Consider the following 19,853-nt stretch of genomic DNA (forward strand, 5'->3'; position numbering starts at 1 on the left):
CTGGGCCGGCCCTGGCGGTTGCAATATGGCGGAGGCGGAAGGGGAGAGTCTGGAGTCCTGGCTGAGTGAGTAGTCGCGGCCGATTCTGTTTGCTCTCGAGCCGCGGAGCCGTACCGCCCCACCCGCACCTCTCTGCCCCGTCCCCGGGTCCCGCGGTGGCGCCGCCAGGCAGCCCGCGCCTGGCCTCGCCCGCGCCGCGAGCGTCCCGCGATCACGCCCCTTCCCCAGCAGGACGTCCCGGCCCCTGCTCCCTTTGCTGCGGCGCCTCCTCCCGCTCCCGCGAGCAGCGGCGTGAGCTCGGGTCCTGTCCCGGCCCCGCGGGCTCCGGGAAAGCGACAGCCAAGTGCTTCGGGCTGGCATGCATCGGCGCTTGGGGGAGACTGTGGGGCCGCGCGCGGCTGATTCCGGAACCCCTGCGCCTCCCTGACGAAGGGAAAAGCTCCGGATTTGGGCTGAAACTCCGGGAGCGGTGGGTGTCGCTGAGCATACACACATAGCTTCAGAATTGTGACCATGTATTCGAGAAGTGACCGCTTCGTGCAGGCTGAATGTTTGAAGTGAGAGTAGTCCAAAGTGAGACAGAGAGAACAGAGCTCTACCTTCTTCCTGCAGTGACCGAAGTGTGGTGAAAGCTATGTTGGGGGGTGGGGGCGGCCGCTCCCCTCCCCCACCACCGCACGTCTTCAAGAGTCATTCGTTGGTAACCTACTCAGAGCAAAGCTGAGGGGCACAGCATGATGGTGTAGTTACAGCGGCCTATTGCTATGACTGCTAATTCATAGTGCTGTTAAGGAAATCCGGGTTAACCTTAGCAGGTAGTATTTGGCTGCAGAGTTAATACGTTGATTTCACTATGGACTAGAGGAGACCCCTGGAGGCCTCTTTAAGTGAAGACAAATTGGACAGGGTGATAAGACGAGCAAGATGCCTAGATACTGCCTTGTGCAGTAGAGCCTGCAGGCTCTTGGAGGTGATGCCTGTTTCCTCCAATTGCCTGACTTTTCTTAACAAGAAACCCTGTTCAGGTGGTTGAACTTAAGTTACATTTGCAAAATCTGCAGTTGCAGGCAGGTCACAAAGCCTTCTGTATATATGGAACTGTCCTCCAAGGAGCTCAGTGCTCCAAAGACATTCATTTAATTCATTTATCAAGTATCCCAGCAAAGTAGGTACCACTGTCACAATTTCACAGAAGGAGGGCACCCTGACTCTCATCAATTCACTTGCCCAGAGCCACCCAACTGGATATAAGCACACTGGAATTGGTTCCATTCATAGATATTAATGGGGACATTGGAGTAATTTAAATGACCTGAGTTTAATAGGCTAGGTTTAGCGTTAGTTTGGAAGAGCAGACTGACCTGTTTCTGAGGGAGAGTGGAGATGGTGACGGGGGAGAGGGATGGTATCTGTAGAGACCAGAGCTGAGACTGGCCTTTGACCCTTTCCTGTTACTTAGAGTGACACTTGGGGCAGTGGTAAGATTCCTTCCATTCTTACCCTCTGTCCACCTTCCTGGTTCTTATGACTTAATGGTGTGAACTGTACCAATTGAACGAACCAGTGGTTGGAGTTCAGCACCATCTTAGTCTATGTCCTTGTCACTCCGTGGTTTGCTGGAATTTTTTTTTTTTTTTAAGATTTATTTATTATTTATTTATTTTATTTTTGGCTGTGTCGGGTCTTAGTTGCGGCACGCGGGCTCTAGTTGAGGTGCGCGAGCTCAGTAGTTGTCGGCGCGTGGGCTTAGTTGCCCCGCGGCATGTGGGATCTTAGTTCCCTGACCAGCGATTTAAACTGCGTCCCCTGCATTGTAAGGCAGATTCTTTACCACTGGACCACCAGGGAAGTCCCAGTTTGCTGGAATTATTACAGAAGCCTCTGCTGGGCCCACTGTCTCAGGCCTCTCCCCTCCCCCTATCAGGCGATTCTGCATTCTGCGCCCAGAGAGCACTTCTGTTTAGTTGTCATTCTCCTGCTGCCTCTCTGTGGCTTCCTGATATTCTTCCTTACTTTGGTCAGTTGTATGTTCTTGTCCCACCAACACACATTCCTCTCCTTATCTGAAAGCCCTGTTCCGCTTTGCTCCACTACATGCTGTAAAATGCACCCCAGAATCTCCCTCCCCGCAAACCACCTCTTGATTTCGGCCTTCTCCAAAGTCCTGCGTTACAGCAGTTGATCAGCGTCTAGTGACTACCTGCTGTGTGAGGTGTGATGAAAATTACGAAGTTCAAACAGTCTTTGCCTTCAGTTTGATGAAAGTGATGCTGGAGTGGATACAGCCTCTTTAAGTAAAAAGATAAAAGCAAGAGCCATAAATGCTAAAATGCAGACAGTTTCTTTGGGAAATTGGGAATAAGTGGAATGGAAGATGATTTTCCCAGTGGGGAGATGGCACTCGAGCTAGGCCCTAAGGAATGGGAAAATGGGCTAAGAAAACACCAGACAGTGATGTGGAGCAGACCACGTCTGGGGTACGCAGTAACAGCTGTTTGGCTGGTTCAAGCAGGGAGTTCCTGTGGGAGTGTGGTGGGAGAGAAAGCTGGGAAGTTAGAACCAAATTCCGGACCAGCTTGAATTCCAGCCCAAGAAGTTTACGTGTCTACAGTTAGGAGGTCCCCATTCCTACCGTACCTGGTAAAATTAGTGTTTTGTTGGTTCATGTTGGTGTTTTTACGAAGGATGGGTTGGAGCAGAAGTTCTGGAAGCAGGTGAGAAGTAAGGAGGTCGGGGAAGGAATAAGAAAAGAAGAAGTGAGAGTTTTAAAAAGACACTGAGGGGACTTCCCTGGCGGTCCAGTGGTTAGGACTCAGTACTCTCACTGCTGAGGGCCCGGGTTCGATCCCTGGTGGGGAACTATTGTAAGATCCCACAAGCCGTGTGACATGCCTCCCCCCAAAAAAATCGAGAAGTAAGGGATTATGACTGACTGATGAAAATGGGTGAGGAGAAGGAAGAAGGAGTGTTCAAACCTGGGTGCCTGGGGGTGGGGCAAAAGGAGCTTTTGAATGGTGGCACCATTTATAGAAACAGGGAAGTCAGGAAGTAGAAGTGGTGAGTTTGTTTTTAGACTCGTTTCTGCACCAAATTAGCACTTATAATTACACCCTGTCTTGTTTTTTGCTCTGGTTATTTCTCATGTGTTGCACCAGAAGAGCGTGACCTCCTCAAGGGTAGGATCCGAATCTTGTGCTTTCCCTGTAGTCCCTCCAGGGCCTACCACGCTGTGTACTTAGTCTTCTATGGCTGCTTAACAAAGACTTGGTGATTGACCACGTCACCCTCGATTCAAGACCACAGCACCGAAGGCTGACTCTTGACTCCCTTTCCATCTGTGTCCTTGCCTCTGCTTATTTCTACGTCATTTGCTACATAGAACTTGTCATCACTGGACTATCTGAGCCATGTTGGGAAGGCGTAGCCAATGCTGCTGTTTCCATCCCTACTTGACCAACGGTCCCACGACAGTCAAGGCTAGAGATGGAACTAAGTTGAAAATGAGAGCAGGAAACGTAGAGGCAAAGACACAGACTAGAATAAGGCTTTCAGCGGAGCCTCAAAAATAGAAACCTTGAATCAGAGTGGAGCCCAGAGGGGCAGTTCTAGAAGGCAGGACCTGAGAGGCGGCTCTGGTGTCACCTCCGTGCCAGGTGAAGGAGAATGTTGAGGGGGTGACAGTTGTGAGACTGCTGGGGAGGCAGTGGGCAGATGGCGCGATTGAGTCGCCCAGAATCATCCCCAGAGGTTCTTCCAGTTCCCGTGGGTGACTGAGGTCTGCTGTCTGGCTGGAGAGTTGGAGAATATACTCAGAAGTGGGACCAACCATGGCTGAAACCAGGGCTTTTTGTGCTCATGTGTAAGCAGAGAGCTCCCTGCGGGTTTGCAGTAAAAAGATCTATCAAGGGGAAAGGGAGTGGGATTCTAGAGATGTTGAACATAAGTGAAAAGTAAGTGGGAGCGTTCTTGGGAGCAGAAATGCTACAGGAGTTATGGCAGCCCCGGGCAGAGTACATTGTTTGGTGAATGCCCGTGTGTGGGGAGGGGCTGTCCACATTGTACACTGTATCTGTAAGATGCTTTTCTAGTTGGAAACAGTGGAAGCGAGTGGGCTTCTTTTTCTTATATCACGAGGCATGCGACTGTCCCCAAAATGATGATAGTGACAGGTGTAGGTATGGCTCCTCAGACCATCTTTTTGTATCCTACAGCCTCTTAACGTCATGAGAACTTTAAGCATCTCAAATGATAGGGATTAGTAACAAAGCCATGCCGATACCTGAGAAAATTTCAGACACCTGGTGGGAGAGGCTCAGGGCTTTTCTGGAGGGTAACAGCTAGTAGGTCACTGTGGCAATAAATAGCCACTCTTGATGGAATTAATCTCCCTTCCCTTCAAGCATGACATTCTGAAGGGCCTGCTAATTCTCTTTTCAAGATTGAGGACTGACATCTCTTTTTTCCTCCAAATATGATCCTAAACCATCAGAATTTTCTTGCGACCAGAGCAGAAACGCTGCCACGCACGCGCAGCGCTGGGCGCTGCAGGGGTTCCCTCTGCTGCCAGCTGGCATCTGCTGATCCTTGTGACTCCTATTGGAGGGGTAGTGGGTGGCTAGGAGTCCCTGTTAGGACTTGGTCGTGGAGCTAGTGACTTTTAACGTTAGGGGAAAAGGAAGTTAAGAAAACAGTCACGAAAAATCAGAATTTAGGAACGTCTAAGAACACCCCTTGTTGGGAAGGGCTTTTTCCAGGCTTTCACTCTGCTTTTGGCCCTTGTGGAAATCTGCAGGAGGAGCCTGGTACTTAAAAAAGGATACACGCCTTCAGTCTTCCTTTTGTCTTCTGAACCTGAAGCCCTAAATTTAGCAAACAGCTTGAGAGTGCTTTCTAGAAGAGGCTGACTCCAAGATCTGAATCAGAGATGGGAACACATTTAACCACCCTCAGCTGGGGCCATCCTCTATAAGCACAGGTTCTGGGGATAACAGAGAAGAGAGGACCCACACCAAGTATTAGGAGACTTGGCATTTAGCTCCTGGAATTTAAACCCTCAGTGACCCTCTGAGAACTCTTCAACGCTTGTCTTCGTCCTTGATCATGGAAGACCACTTAAACTTAAGGGTGGGGACTTCCCTGGTGGTGCAGTGTTTAAGAATCCGCCTGCCAATGCAGGGGACACGGGTTCGAGCCCTGGTCCAGGAAGATCCCACATGCCACGGAGCAGCTAAGCCCGTGCGCCACAACTACTGAGCCTGCGCTCTAGAGCCCGTGTGCCACAACTCCTGAAGCCCGCACACCTAGAGCCCGTGCTCCGCAACAAGAGAAGCCCCCGCAGTGAGAAGCCCGCGCACTGCAACGAAGAGTAGCCCCCGCTCGCCGCAACTAGAGAAAGCCGCGTGCAGCAACAAAGACCCAACGCAGCTAAAAATAAATAAACAAACAAATAATAGTAAACTTAAGGGTGCTGGGACTTCCGTCGTGGTCCAGTGGTCGGGGGAATTAAGATCCCACATGCTGCGCGGTGCAGCCAAAAAAAAACCAAAACAAAAACAACAAAACAAAACTTAAGGGTGCTGATTACTCAAGCTCAGATTCTGTTTCTGCAACCCCAGGGACAGACAGCACAATGATTGGTGCTTAGAGGGGTTCAGTAAATGTTGTTAGCTTGCCTTAAAATGAGAGGCTTAGGATTTGTTTTCTCTTTCATTTGTGACTTTTAAAATATTGGACAGAAAGTGGTATTTGTATTTGACTTGCTTTCTGACTGAACTATTGAGTCTTTTCTACTAGAGAAGAAATTTCTTCACATCAGTGCCTAAAAGTGTGAGAAACACCTTCCATACTGTCCTCCTTACTCTTTATAACAACCGTACTCTTCTTTGTTCTGTCCCAAGATAAAGCCACCAATCCTTCCAACCGCCAGGAGGACTGGGAATACATAATTGGCTTTTGTGATCAGATCAACAAAGAGCTTGAAGGGTGAGTCTCAAAGCTGTTAGGGGGCAGGTAAGAGGTAGTTGACTGGAAAAGCAAAAAACTGTGGCCAAGGAGGGCTAGCCAGATGGCCTCGGGTCAGTGTCCTGAAAGTGTGGTCTGCTTGTCTCCCAGGCCACAGATCGCCGTCCGACTGCTGGCCCATAAGATCCAGTCTCCGCAGGAATGGGAGGCAGTCCAGGCCCTGACGGTAGGTTCTTCGTGCTGACGGTGGATCTTCATGAGCCCAGGCCTTTCCCCATGAGCCCGCTGGGATCTCTCAGGGGGTCAGGGCTCACACCCTAAGCCAGCTGAACATCCTCAATACAAACTAGACATACCTGGACCTTGCTCAGTCAGCTATTCCACAAATGTGTGTGCCCCTGTGCCAGGCACTGAGCTTCACGGGTGGCTGAAGTGTGGGCACAAGGTCTAGTGGGAAAAGCAGAGTGGCCGAGGGAGGGAACCAGGGGCAGGGGCCCTGGGCTTGGGGTGAGGCTCAGAGAAGGCTTCTTGAAGAGAGGCTGACAGAGCTGTCTTGCCAGGTAAGAGTTGGCCCAGTGTAATTCATCCTGTAGCTAAAAATAATGCCGGTTACTAGTGAAGGCATCACACCAACAGGCAGATCCTAGCGTTTGTTCAGACTAAGGGGGTTCAGGATGTGGAGCCGTGTGCGGCACTCGGGCGCCTCCCAGGCTCTCCCCTAAGCCAGGGGGCCCAGGTTCTCTCCTGACTTCGTTCAGCTCCTGGAAAACCGGGAGAGGGGAAACGGTCGTGGAAAAGGCACTTAGCCCACGCACATGGCTCTGCTGTGTCCTCCGGAGAGCGATGGCCTTAGAACAGTGGTTCTCGACTGGGGGCAGTTTTGTCCCCCAGGGTACATTGGGCAATGTCTGGAGACACTTTTGGTTGTCACAGGTCAGGAGGTGCTACTGGCATCTAGTGGGTAGAGGCCAGGGGTGCTGCTGAGCACCCTCTAACGCACAGGACAGGCTTCTACAACAAGTGACCAGCCCAAAATGTCAGCAGCGGTGCAGTTGAAAAACCCCGCTTTACAAAGACAGGAGCCAGGGAAGGGGGCAGCACTGGGGTGGTTTGCTCCTTGGAGGAAAACTTAAGGCAGTCCTATGGGCCCCAGAAGGAAAACAGATGGGGGCCGGGGGAGGGAAAATAGTGTGCCATCTAAAATGAAGAAAACAGAATTTAACAGAGTTCTCTCCCACCTTCCCAAAACGTTGATCAGCTTATGGAAAGAACCCTGGACCCTGAGAGAAACGTGATCTCTGGGTCTCCGTCTCCTCACCTGTAAAACACAAGGGCAGAATCTGCAGGCAGGCACCTTCCAGGACGGACACTCGATCTGTCTTGGTATCTGGGTCTCAGGGTTTTTTACTTTAGTTCCTGTTGAGCTTCCCCAGGAGAGGTTTACAATTTGAGGGACCCTTTCGTCAGTAATCCTGTTGCCCTGATGTCCCCTGGGGCAGTGCACGCCTCTTTTCCTGGTTAGTTCCTTCCTTGGGTGAGTATTTATTCAGCGCTCCCTCTGTGTGGGGTCTGGCCGCGTGCAGGGTCCCAGCCTGAGTGCCTTGCCTTTGTGTGGTCCAGGTGCTGGAGGCCTGCATGAAGAACTGTGGGAGGAGATTTCATAACGAAGTGGGAAAGTTCCGGTTTTTGAATGAGTTGATCAAAGTCGTCTCTCCAAAGGTCAGTCAGTGGCAGTTTCCTCGTTTCTAGGAACTTCTTTCGTGCCCCGCCCCATCTTACTGGCTTTCACTGCACAGACCAGCATCTCCATGGATCTGAGATTCCCTGGGTCCTGTCCTCAGACAGCTAGGCTCTGACAGTAGCAGGATGTCCAGACAGGGCTCCTGTGCCTAAACGTGACAGGTGATGTGGCAGCAGCTGTGCGCATGTCAGGGGAGGGCCTGGGTAGCGTTGGACCCTGGGCTTCTAGTGACAGCAGTCACTTCTCCTCGCTTGTCTCACGTGGACACGAGCAGCTGGCCGCCCTCGTCACCCGGCTTCCATCGCACACTAGTGTTGCCTAAGCTCTGGGCACCCACTTACGGCAGAGGGAACAATTCTTCATAGCAAAGAGGTTCTCATTAACTCCTTTGAGAGAAAGTGCAGTTCTGTTTCTGGCAGATTGTGTGTGGAAACGCAGTGAGGAGCTCCCAGCCCCCTGCCTGACCACAGTCTGTACGCCGGATGGACACGGCCGTGTGCAGGCCATCTCCTGCCCTCCCCCTCCCACTGCTGTCTCACTCACACCTCACACCTGCGGGTTTGGAGGAAGCTTGAGGGCTATAACCCACTAGCGACCACTTCATTGCCGTGAAGAGAGCCTTCCCTCTGTCTCTGCCTCCAGACCGCACTTACTAAGTTTTCCCATTTCCTTTTGCCTCTTAGTACCTGGGGGACAGGGTGTCTGAGAAAGTGAAGACCAAGGTTATTGAGCTGCTTTATAGCTGGACGTTGGCCCTGCCGGAGGAATCAAAGATCAAGGATGCCTACCACATGTTGAAGAGACAGGGTATGCGCCTGCCTTCCCTCAGCCTCAGAGCAGCCCTGAAGGCTGGCCAAGGCCAGGAAGAATGAGGGGTGTCTGCCTAAGACAGCGGGAGGGGCTGGGCTGTGAGGGAATGAGGGGGCTGCGGCCTGCAGGCCTGGTCCCAGGGAGCGCCCCCTTGCTGCATGAGGAAGGGCAGCAGCGCGGCCCAGCCTGCGCGAACGCTGCCCCGTCCCGTTTCAGGCATTGTGCAGTCTGACCCGCTGATACCTATGGACAGGACACTGATCCCCTCTCCGCCACCTCGTCCCAAAAACCCTGTTTTTGATGATGAGGAGAAGTCCAAGGTAAGGTGCATTCCAGCCTGCAGTGTCCCCAGATGAGGTGCGGGCTTGCTCAGTGCTGTGGGGAGCTCCGGTCCTGTGTTCTCCCAGGTGGGGAGTTGCCTGTCCCTTCACCTCTCATACCCTCCTCTTCCAGCTTTTAGCCAAGTTGTTGAAAAGCAAAAACCCAGACGACCTGCAGGAGGCCAACAAGCTCATCAAGTCCATGGTGAAGGAAGTGAGTGGGTCCCGAGCCTTGGGGTGGAGGATCCCGTGGCCACAGAGCAGAGGTCGCTTCCCCTGGTGCTGCGCCTGTTGTTCGCCCTCTCCCCAGCCCTCGCCTGGGAGGAGGAGCATGGCAGCTTCTGGGGCAGAATGGGCTAGAGGAGCAAGAGTAGCTGGGGCCAAGTCTGGGGGCAGGGAGGGCTGTTGCTTTAAAAGAGAAACTGTAGATGGGGTCTGAGGCCAGTGGTTCCCAAGAATCATGCCTTGAGGGCAGAAATAGAGACATAGATTTTTTTTTTTTTTTTTAAACTTTGGGTTTGTTTGTTTATTTATTTATTTATTTATGGCTGTGTTGGGTCTTCGTTTCTGTGCGAGGGCTTTCTCCAGTTGCGGCAAGCGGGGGCCACTCTTCATCGCCGTGCGCGGGCCTCTCACTGTCGTGGCCTCTCTTGTTGCGGAGCACAGGCTCCAGACGCGCAGGCTCAGTAGTTGTGGCTCACGGGCCTAGTCGCTCCGCGGCATGTGGGATCTTCCCAGACCAGGGCTCGAACCCGTGTCCCCTGCATTGGCAGGCAGATTCTCAACCACTGCGCCACCAGGGAAGCCCGACACAGATGTTTTGAACAAACGTATGGACACCAAGGCGGGGAACGTGGCCGGGGGAGGGGGGAATGAAAAAAAAAAGAAAAGAATCGTGCATTGAAACGAGCTTCCGTGGGACTGGCCTCTGCTCTTACGTCCTCTGGGAAGGTGTGATCCTTGCCTGTCGGGATTCTGGGGGGCGGTGGGATGGGGCCAGTTGAGCTCTTTCTCCTCGATCCCCTTGCCGCAGGATGAGGCGCGCATCCAGAAGGTGGCGAAGCGTCTGCACGCTCTGGAGGAGGTCAGTAACAACGTAAAGCTGCTCAGTGAGATGCTGCTTCATTACAGCAGAGAGGATTCTTCAGAGGCAGATAAAGAGCTCATGAAGGTAGGCCCCGCTCTGGGAGGTCCAGGCTCCGGGGGAGGGAGCCGGCCTTGGCCGAGTCCCAGCCCTAAGACGCCGCTGCACGCCTGGTGTTCCCTCACCTCTTAACCGGCACAGCAGCCAGGTAGAGGGGAGTGGCGCCCCCATTTTGCACGCGAGCCATGGCTGACTTGCGCAGGGTGCGTGCGCTCCACGTACCCCTACACCTGCGTGACTCTGCAGACCCGCTTCGGGGCCCGCCCCTGCTCCGCCTCGCTTTCTGCCTCGGGGACCTCTGGGCAGAGAGGCCAGCCCTGAGCCCGATGCTCCCCTCAGCCCTCGGTCACATAGCTACTCTGAATTCTGAGGCATGTGCCAGCCTGGGAGGCAGGAAGGGACACACTGTCCTGGTGACTTCTCCACCTGAGCAGGCGTCTGGGGTGACACAGAGTGGTGGAGGCTGGTGGCAAGATGTGTGCTCCGAGCCCAGCTCTGCCGGTAACTGACCGTGGTACCAGGGGAGCCCGCGAGTGGGCGTGAACGCTGAGTTAGATGATCTCCAAGAGCCCTGCCAGCTCGTTTTTCTGCCTGGGTCTCTTCTAGGAGCTGTTTGATCGGTGTGAGAGCAAGAGGCGGACGTTATTCAAACTAGCCAGCGAGACAGAGGACAACGACAGTAGTTTAGGTGAGCGAAGAGGGGGTGACGGAGATGAGCTGGGAACTGGGATGTGTGTGTGTGGTGGGGTGCCGTCATGGCCAGGAGTGAGAAGTTTCTCTCCGTTCTAGGGGACATCCTGCAGGCCAGTGACAACCTCTCCCGGGTCATCAACTCTTATAAAACAGTCGTTGAAGGGCAGGTCATCAATGGTGAGGTGGTCACCTCAGCCATTCCTGACTCTGAAGGTAAAGTGTTCCGGTCCCCACTCCCGACCCCTCTGGACCAGCCCCGGTCCCCACCACCAGGCCGCGGTGCAGGTTGACCAGTGTGTCATCCCACAGGGCCCGAGGGGGTTCTGAGCCACTCCAAGCGGTCCCCCTGGGAGGTCTGCACAGGGTCTCCCCTGCCTGCCTTCTCCGCTGGCTTTTCAGCCTTTCCCTGGCACAGGTGCTCTGGGATTAGGCCAGAGGCTGTGTCAGGGTTCCCCCTCCCCCTGTGCAGCCACTAGAGTGGCCCCTAATTATTCCTGTCCCCTTCCATTCGTCCATCCAGGAAAGCACCGCTCCAGTAACCAAGGCACTCTCATTGACCTTGCCGAGTTGGACGCGCCGAGCAGCTTGTCCCCAGTGCTGGCCCCCGCGCCCCGCCCCTCGGGCATCCCTGTCCTCCCTCCGCCCCCCCAGGCCTCGGGACCCGGGCGCAGCCACTCGTCCAGCCAGGCCGAGGCGCCCCCGGGACCCAGCAGCACAGGCCACACCCTCAGCCTGCTGGACGAGGAGCTGCTCTGCTTGGGTGCGTCCTGGGGGCTGGAAAGGGCTTCCGGTGGGGCCGGTAGGGAAGCTGGGCGTGTGGGAGCGGGAGGAGGTCTGAGGGGCCGTGTGCTTAGCGGGGGTGGGGAAGGAGGCTTCGGCTGTAGGCAGAGAGCCAAGTGCGGTGTCCCTCGGGGGGGGACACAGCGGACCCAGTGTCTTGCTCTGCTCCCCTCTGCCCGGGAGGTGCCCCCTCAACGTAAGGACTGAAGAGGATCCGCTCCCCTCTGGAGGCTGCCTGGGGGACACCTCTCCACCCTGTCACCCACGGACGCCCCGCTGGTCACGTGACCCTACCTCGGGCGAGGTGGGGCTGGGACTGCCCGATCCCAGAGCCTCTTCTCACCGCAGTCATCTTCTCTGTTCTCAGGTCTCACCGACCCAGCCCCCTGTGCTCCTCCCAGAGAGTCAGCCGGAAACAGCCAGTGGCCCCTGTTCCAGGTAGGGGCACAGGTGACATGACTGCAGGGCTCGACAGCCTTCCCTTCCTCCTGTCCTCCCCCTCCCCGACTAGGCCTCAGCTGCAGTTGTCTGCTGTCTTGACCCCTTAGGGCACCGCGCCGGATATGGTGCTTTCCCTGCCCTGTCCTTGGAGGACAGGCTGCTCTTCCGGAAGGGCTGCAGTAGGGCCCCCAGTAAAGGGGTGGCGGGTGGAGAGCCCGGATCCCCCGCTGCTCGCAGGGCCCTTCGCGCCCTCCGCTCACTCACGCTTTCCATTCCCCACAGAAGGAACGGTCGAACCTGGACTTCTTCAGCCCCAAACCCGGGACTGGTGCCTGTAGCCTCTCAGATGGGCCTCTCCTGCAGCCCTCAGCAGCCCCCGCAGGCAACTCCCAGGCCCCCGTGGTCCCAGCCAGCGTTCCGGCCCCCCCGGCAGGCTCCTTCTCGTTTTCCACCGGCCTGGCCTCAGCTTCGGCCCCCAAGGCTGAGCCCGCGGCCCCCGGGCACCATGGTTCAGCTTTGGGCGACAGCACCCTGCGCCAGCTGGACGCCCTTGATCAGCTTCTAGAAGAGGCCAAAGCGTAATGAGTGGGAGAGAGGGGCTGGTGGGGAGGGCGGGCCCGGGCGTGGCAGAGCCAGAGGCAGCTCTGGAGGGGTCGTGGGTGTTCTCTCTAAGTCTGGAATCTGGAAGCTAGGGAGGGGAAGAAGCGGCTCTAGCCTGGGAGGCCTCAGTGAGGGGCAGCCCAGCAGCTCTGCCTGGTCTCCGACGTGCCCTGTCCTCCTTCCTGCCTCCCAGGACCTCAGGCCTGGTGAAACCCATCTCCTCCGGCTTCTTCGCTGGCGCTGCCACCTCCCCTCTGCTCCCCACCAGCGCCTCAGCTAGACCTCTCCTCCCCTTCTCCACGGGGCCCGGCAGCCCTCTCTTCCAGCCACCTGCCTTCCAGTCCCAGGGCAGCCCCATGCAGGGGCCCGAGCTCTCCCTGACCAGTGTCCACGTCCCCCTGGAGTCTATCAAGCCTAGTAGGTGTTGGAGGCTTGGGGCAAGAGGGGAGGTGGGGCTCACAACTTGCAGCGTTGTGGGGGACGTGAGAGGGGTGGGAGGGTACAGGCTCTACGGGCCGGCGTCCCTTAGAGCCGCACGTGGCCCACCTAACCGCTGTCTCAGCCTGTGCTTGTTCCCACCATGCGCTCTCGGGAGGTCCTGCAGAAGTTCTTCCCCAGACTCCTGGGAGCCTCTGTCGCAGGGTCGCCGTGCCCTCGCGCTTGGCTGCGGTGCTCTGCTGGCTGTCTTCAGCCTTCCTCTCCTTCCACACTCACGTGCCCCCTTCTTACAGGCAGCGCCCTTCCTGTGACAGCCTATGATAAAAATGGCTTCCGCATCCTCTTCCATTTTGCCAAGGAGTGTCCTCCAGGACGGCCCGACGTGCTGGTGGTGGTAGTGTCCATGCTGAACACGGCTCCCTTGCCTATCAAGGGCATCGTGCTGCAGGCTGCAGTGCCCAAGGTACCCCCGGCTTCCCGGAGCCTCTAGAGGCAGAATTCACCTGTACCCTGCACCCACTGCGTCCAATCCCAGTTCCATCTCAGGGGCACCTGCAGTCTCTCTTCAAAGGAGCTTCTCTCTCTCTTTAGTCAATGAAAGTGAAGTTGCAGCCACCCTCTGGGACAGAACTCTCTCCGTTTAGCCCCATCCAGCCACCTGCAGCCATCACCCAGGTCATGCTGCTGGCCAATCCACTGAAGGTGAGCTAGAACTGGGGATCCCAGCCTGAAGCCCTGGCTGCCTCAGGTTAGGGCTCGGGAATATCACCTCCCAACCTGGGGTGTCGTGATACCACAGCCATTAACCTGCGTCCCTTCTCTACCCTGGTTCAGTGGCTGAGTGAGGACGAGGTGGTAGGAGCAGGGCCTGTCCCTCAGCACAGAAAGGGCCCCAAGGGTATCACAGAAGAGAGCGTCTCACACGCTGCCCCTCTGCCGCAGGAGAAGGCGAGGCTTCGGTACAGGCTGACCTTCGCCTTGGGGGAGCAGCTGAGCACGGAGGTGGGTGAGGTGGACCAGTTCCCTCCTGTGGAGCAGTGGGGGAACCTATGACCCCAGAGGACACTGTCATCTGCACTTTGGAGCCCAGGCAGGCTGCCCTGAGACGGGAGGCTTTCCAGGTCCAGTCCTTCTCCATGTCCTGACCGCAGTGCTTAAGAGCCTCGATGTGGAACAGGGGGCCTGGGCATTGCTGCCAGGAGCCGAGCTGCTGCTGTGATGATCTCTCCTCCTTTGGCCCCCTAAAAGGACCCGTTTTTATCTACCTGTGTGACTTGAAGTGGCCACGTGCATCAGGGGTGGGGAGTGGCCCCAGACTCTGCACCCCTGCCCTGGGAACATGGACCCAGGGCTGGAGTAGGTTTTTCCCCTTGTGCTGGCATCCTCTGATGCCACAGAGGGGGAGGACTCCAAAGACAAACTCAGGGCCCTCCCTCAAGGACCACGTCCTCACATCCCCAGAGGTCTCAGCTCCCCATTGCTACTCCGTGCTTCCCCTTGGCAGGCTCCTGCTCCCATCTCCAGGGAGGTGGGCAAAGCCCAATGGTCCTGAATGGCCCTGGGCCCAGAGTAAGGAGTTGGTGTGCTGCCAGATCTCCAACCCTGCCCTCCATGGGCAGCGTCATCCTGGAGTGGCCACTGGATGATGAGTTGTGTGCTTGTCCCTGCTGGTGGCAGGCTGTGTCCTATGGACATCGCAGTAGGACGAGGAACTCAAGCTATTTATTAGAAACAGTAGAACCTGGCCTCATGGCAGCCTAAACTGCAGATAGGAAGGAAAGAAGATGATGGAAGAGAACCAGTGTTTCTCCTTCTCCAGAAGCAGGTCCTCAGCACTTTCTGGGAAAAGTGTGCCTCCTGCTACGGGAGCAGGCCATCCTACTCACTCACTACCTCTTGCTCCGCATGAAATAAACTGCTGTCCTGCCCTTCACGCCTCTGAAGGGGAGGACGACTCCCAGCGCCCTGTGTCCTCCTGCTTTGGCCTCCCCTGCCTCCCACCAGATGGCCTGTGGTGTGGCACATGATCGGGAACAGGAGGCCTCAGGGTCAGGCACGTTGCACTAGATTTATGTCCATACCTGCTGCCCAGAAACCCTGTCCCCAGCCGCCCAGGAGCACTGTCAGCAAGATGTTGGGTCTGGAGGTGGTGAGATTAGGGGCCTTGCTTGAATCGAGTCACCAGACCCTATTGCTTCAACAGTGCTCAGCCCAAGCTGCTCCACCCACTAGATGCGACTGGGCCAGGGACTCTAGGCCTCAGGGCAACAGGAGGGAGAGAACCACCAGCTGGGGAATGAGCACACAGCTCGCCTGAGCTCAGCTGGACAGGCTCAGAGCCATCTCTGGGGAAAGGTGGCACAAACCATGTTCCCTGACCCCTCCCTGCTCCTTGCCAGGCTTCCTTACTCTATCGAGACAGAGGTCACCTCCCCTTCCCTCCCACTGTTGGCAAGCAGGTTTCACTGCTTCACTAGGACAGTCAAAAGTGAATCAATTTCACTATTTAAGGAATAAATCGAAGAGCTTTCCAGAGACGGGCTGCTGAAGCCCTGGGAAGGTCTGTGGGACTACTATATGGAAATGTACCTTTATGATAAGCTTTAGACTTTAAAATTATTTATGAGTGTTACTCGTTACTATTGAGGTCACTGCTTGGTGACAAAAAACTGTACTGGATATATCAACTGCTGCCCTTGTTTTGCTGCATGTTAAATAAAACCATTTTCGCCCAAGTTGGAATCCTTCCAGTACAGACACCAATCACCCCAGTGCGGGGGAAGGTGCCACTTACGAATTCCAAATGTAGGTAGGTGGACATGCTGGCGCCACCTGTGGTTGTTGCTGAAAGGTAAGCTTCCTAGACCGTTTGCTTTTTTAAAGAAGATAACCGGAAAAGTTAACAGATGATTGTGAGGTGAAGCCGAATCTCAGAAGCACAAGTAAACCACTGAATGCTCTTGTTCAAATTTCTACTTACAAGCAGGAGGGCACTGCATTCACCGTAACTTCTGGGGGTGGCTTTTTCTCTAAGACGACAGCTACCTCAGGTTTACAGTGGTGGTAGATGGAAACTCCCTAGATGTAAGAACTGTAAGTTCTATAAGAACTTGCCTTATATTTGCAAAAGAAAACATTTATTCTTTTAAAAATGTATATACATTGCCTTACAAAGATAACATGTTGAAGCCGGCCTCAGGAACCTTCCAATGAGCCTTCTTTTATAATTGACCGAGCAAGATTTCGTGCAAGAGCAAGTCTCAGCATTTCCACCTTGGTGGTCTCTACATCATCATCCTAAAAGCAAAGAGCCTGCATGAGGCACAGCAGGAAGTTTACCTTCTTTATAGTTCCCAAGACTGTCTAATCCAAAGGTAGACAGAAGGCTTATAACATTCAGTAGTATCTTCCAGCAAGTTCTTAATATAAGAGATGGAGCTGCATGCAAAGGACCACTCCGACTGACTGACTGACTGACTGACTGACTGACAGGAAAGAAAAAACAGAGACGAAAACACTAGAATCACCCCATTTTCTCCTAAAAGAAGTTGGTGTGTTACAGTTACAGGTTAAGAGATATCTTAAGAGGCATGTGAGTTTGTAAGGGGCCAACATCTCGGGGGTGGGGGGTACACCTGAGCTAGAAGGAGCCTTTTCTCATCTCCATTGTGGTACCAACAAACTGGAAAAGCTCAGCTGACCTGGAGTTGCTGGGCATCAGGCTCTCCACGCACTGGTCCTCCTGAGGTCAAGTCCTCCAGACATCTCATCAGCTCGTATGTTTGCTCTGCTGAAAAAATCACCTAGGAGAGAGACGCTGCTTCGCTTAGCTGCTCCCCAGCCAAAGCCTGCAGTGGTTCGGGCATGGGCTCAAGCCGAGACAGCCTTTCTCGTATCTCGCTTGGAGAAGTGTGCTTTCCGTATGCAGCCCTGGGAGGGTAGAGCAGCCCCCCATGCTCACTCCCAGCTCTTGTCAGGGTCCTGGGCTGAGCACTGTCAGTAGACAGATGCCACATTTCAAATTAAGTAGTTTTTCTTGTGTAGATACGGATTTCCAGAGTGGGCGCTATAGGGGAATACGCACGCACGCACGCACGCACGCACAGAAGAAAATCACTGTGGACTCAACCTGTACCTGTTTCTGTTCCAAAAGGGGCAAGGCATCTGTTAGTAGTGTCATCCAGAAAGACCGGGGGGCAATCTGGGACGTCATCAATGACAGGAGAAGAGAAGCAGCGTCAACAAAACGCTTCTCCCCATATAACCGGTGGAACTCGCGGTACTTTCCTGTCGAGAACAGAGCACACTAAGTCACCTCTGACCCTAAACAAGAGAGACCCCAGACCGGCCTTTCCAAAGAGCAAGGAAATTCTTCCAGAGTGGCCTCCAAGCTCACGGGCCAAGAAGACCAAAAGGATTCAAGATACACGCTTAAAAGGGGTTCCAGAGAGCCAAACCTGGGAGAATATAAGCATCAATATAAACAAGTCATGAATTACAACAGATTGAATAAAATAACCCATAAGGCCATTACTGATGTAAATGAAAGAATAAACGGGGACGAAGAGGAAGCCTGCCATACAGTGGAATGCCAACTATGAAACACAAGGACTGGCAGTCAGAAAATCACCAGTAGTTACTAAAACTAGTGGGTCAAAGTCTGATGAGAAACAAGACACTTAAATAATCCCAAAGTATCCCTCCACAAATTGTTAAAGGGAAAATCTTTAACCAAGTGACCAAGGTGAACTCCACCAATAAGGGGACAACACTGAGGAGGACACATCACCTCAGTGGAATTCCTGCCCAAATATGTAATCCGAGGCTGCTCATGGATAAACCCCAAGTGACAACATTCTACAAGAGAGCTGAACTGACTCTTCAAAAATGTCAAGATTAAGGAAGCACCAAGAAAGGCAGAGGCACTAATGAGACATGAAAACTAAATTCATGAACCTAGACAAAATAAAGGACATTACTGGGACAACTGATGGAATCAGAATATGGATTAGATGAGAGTATTATATCAATGTTGAACCTCCTGATTTTCATAACTGTGGTTAAATAAGAGAATGTTCTTATTCTTAAGAAATACATGCTCAGGTATTTATGGAGAAAGTCTCCATATAAATCTCCAACTTATTTTCCGACTGTTCCCCAAAAACCTGCTTGAGAGAATAAAACAAATGAGGCAAAGTATAAATAACTGGTGAATCTGGATAAAGTGTGTATGGGAGTTCCTTATTCTTTACACTACTTTCACAACTTCTAAGCCTGAAATTACCAGAAAATGAAACGTTACCAAACACTATCCTTTGCAGAGACTGGTACACAGGGCTCTATGTGTTTTAGACTGGAGAAGCCTAGAACAGTCCCTCCAGTCTCCATAACTGTCCGCCTGTGCTGAAGGTCCAGGGGACAGAGCCCAGAGAGACTCACCCAGGAACGTCAGTCGGTCACTGAGCATCATGGCTGGCCCCAGGTTGTCAATGAGGTCCAAATCAGAAAAGCAGCCTCGCTCACAGTAATCCCTGAGGAACCTACAAGGCCCGGCCCAGAGATCAGAGCAGCAGTCCCAGGCCCACCTCCTCAGCCTCCCAACTGCCCAGGCAGTACCCAGGAAGCACACAGAGATTGCGCCCACCTGTCTGAGACCAGCGTGGCAAAGGCGGCATCTTTGGCTCGAATGCTCCAAGAGAGGGCGGAGCCCAGGCGATTGTTGCGGACGGCTTTCATGGCCAAGATCTTACAAATGCTGCGAACTTTGCAGGGAAAACAGTAAAGACGAAACTTTCACCCTACAAATCACTCCATTCCTGAACCCTGCTGGGATAGGAGCAGCTTCCCACCTCTTCTGAGCTTTACATGGCTTCTCTGTGGGCTGCAAATACAGTTTGGCCCGCAGAACTAGGAACTTTGAGGTTTATAAATCGTCTCCTGGCAGGACTGGCTTTGTGAGTGGGTTTCATTTCAGGGGTGGTAAAAATCTTTGTATTGCTCCCCACAGATCGGCGCCTCCATTATCTGTCCACATGCTGAAAATCCTACCATCCTTTGGGTCTCGAATGCTATATGCTTTCAGAGATGGTCATAAACATGCAATTACCTCTGGGAAGAACAACAACTTAGGTTTTTATCATTCGACAGGGAGGGAGAGGAGAAGGGGCCACCATCAGCATCGTTCCTTCCCGTGCTCTCCCCGGGCCGCCTCCGGTCCTGCTTCCCCACCCAGCCAGCCTTAGCCAGCAACTGCAGCCCACCTGGGACCAGTCACCTCGCACCTGCCCCAGCCTGACCTCTGGCGAACGTGTGAGAGAAGCGGGTCAGGACCCTTATGACCAGGCAATGGGCTCGACTGCTTCTAGGTGCCAACAGATCCCTAGCTCTCTGTCCCTCCGCGATGATGTTCCTGTGTTTCGGCTTGCCTCCTGGCACCCGGTGCCCAGGTGCTCTCCGGTCCGGGCGCGAGCACGGCGGGCGCGGGGGTGGGGGGGGGAGGGGAGCCGACTCACCTTGCTCAGTCATCTGCCGCTGCTCGCAAACCCGCAGCACCTTGAGGGCTTTCTGCTCCGTGCTCAGAGGGATCCGCTCAACGTGCAGCTCCAAGGAGACTCGGCCCAGCTCAGGGCAGTAGTCAAAGTAATCCACCCCCAGCTGCCACAGGCTGCACAGGTCCGAGGAGGACAGACGTGAGGGCCTGGGGCTTGGGAATTAGCACCCAAGGCGGCTCCTCCCCCAGACCTTGCAGCCTTCAGGGAACCAGCCGGGAGAGAACACAGTCCGGGCGCCACTGGCAGCAGCCGCCTGCTTAAGAGCACCCCACTGCCCCCCCTCGCCCTTGGGGCCGTCCTACCTGTGATGAGCAAACAGTCCTGAGGCATATTCCAGCAAGAGGAACTCTCTCATGTTGGATCCAAAGCTGGAA

At 54.3% G+C, this 19,853-nt stretch overlaps 2 protein-coding genes across 6 annotated transcripts in view; one reads left to right on the plus strand and one right to left on the minus strand.

Moving 5' to 3' along the window:
* GGA3 (golgi associated, gamma adaptin ear containing, ARF binding protein 3) lies at window positions 1–15,655 on the plus strand. 4 transcript variants are annotated; one of them, XM_061175132.1, is made up of 17 exons: window positions 1–65; window positions 5,898–5,982; window positions 6,112–6,187; window positions 7,582–7,680; window positions 8,386–8,509; window positions 8,729–8,832; window positions 8,966–9,046; window positions 9,866–10,003; window positions 10,583–10,664; window positions 10,766–10,882; window positions 11,190–11,429; window positions 11,817–11,887; window positions 12,173–12,468; window positions 12,684–12,907; window positions 13,222–13,391; window positions 13,520–13,630; window positions 13,871–15,655. In XM_061175132.1, the coding sequence occupies exons 1-17, from the start codon at window positions 26–28 to the stop codon at window positions 13,979–13,981; spliced, it is 2,169 nt and encodes a 722-aa protein (XP_061031115.1). In that variant the 5' UTR covers window positions 1–25; the 3' UTR covers window positions 13,982–15,655. The 4 variants fall into 4 exon arrangements, with proteins under 4 accessions (XP_061031115.1, XP_061031116.1, XP_061031117.1 ...); XM_061175133.1 differs by having other exon boundaries at window positions 12,176–12,468; XM_061175134.1 differs by having other exon boundaries at window positions 8,966–9,037.
* A 388-nt stretch (window positions 15,656–16,043) lies between these two features.
* The window catches only part of NUP85 (nucleoporin 85), a 28,686-nt gene continuing 24,876 nt past the window's right edge, over window positions 16,044–19,853 (minus strand). The window contains exons 13-19 of one of the 2 annotated variants that reach the window (XM_061175136.1): window positions 19,782–19,847; window positions 19,441–19,592; window positions 18,573–18,690; window positions 18,368–18,468; window positions 17,064–17,215; window positions 16,630–16,731; window positions 16,044–16,225 (exon numbers count right to left, since the gene is read on the minus strand). In XM_061175136.1, the coding sequence (XP_061031119.1) occupies window positions 16,124–16,225; window positions 16,630–16,731; window positions 17,064–17,215; window positions 18,368–18,468; window positions 18,573–18,690; window positions 19,441–19,592; window positions 19,782–19,847 (793 nt within the window). In that variant the 3' untranslated portion in view covers window positions 16,044–16,123. Of the gene's footprint in view, window positions 16,241–16,629; window positions 16,732–17,063; window positions 17,216–18,367; window positions 18,469–18,572; window positions 18,691–19,440; window positions 19,593–19,781; window positions 19,848–19,853 lie in introns of both variants that reach the window. The other variant, XM_061175137.1, reaches the window with a different exon arrangement.

The sequence above is a fragment of the Eubalaena glacialis genome, chromosome 19 (genome assembly GCF_028564815.1).
Source record: "Eubalaena glacialis isolate mEubGla1 chromosome 19, mEubGla1.1.hap2.+ XY, whole genome shotgun sequence".
NCBI classification, from domain to species: Eukaryota; Metazoa; Chordata; class Mammalia; order Artiodactyla; family Balaenidae; genus Eubalaena; species Eubalaena glacialis.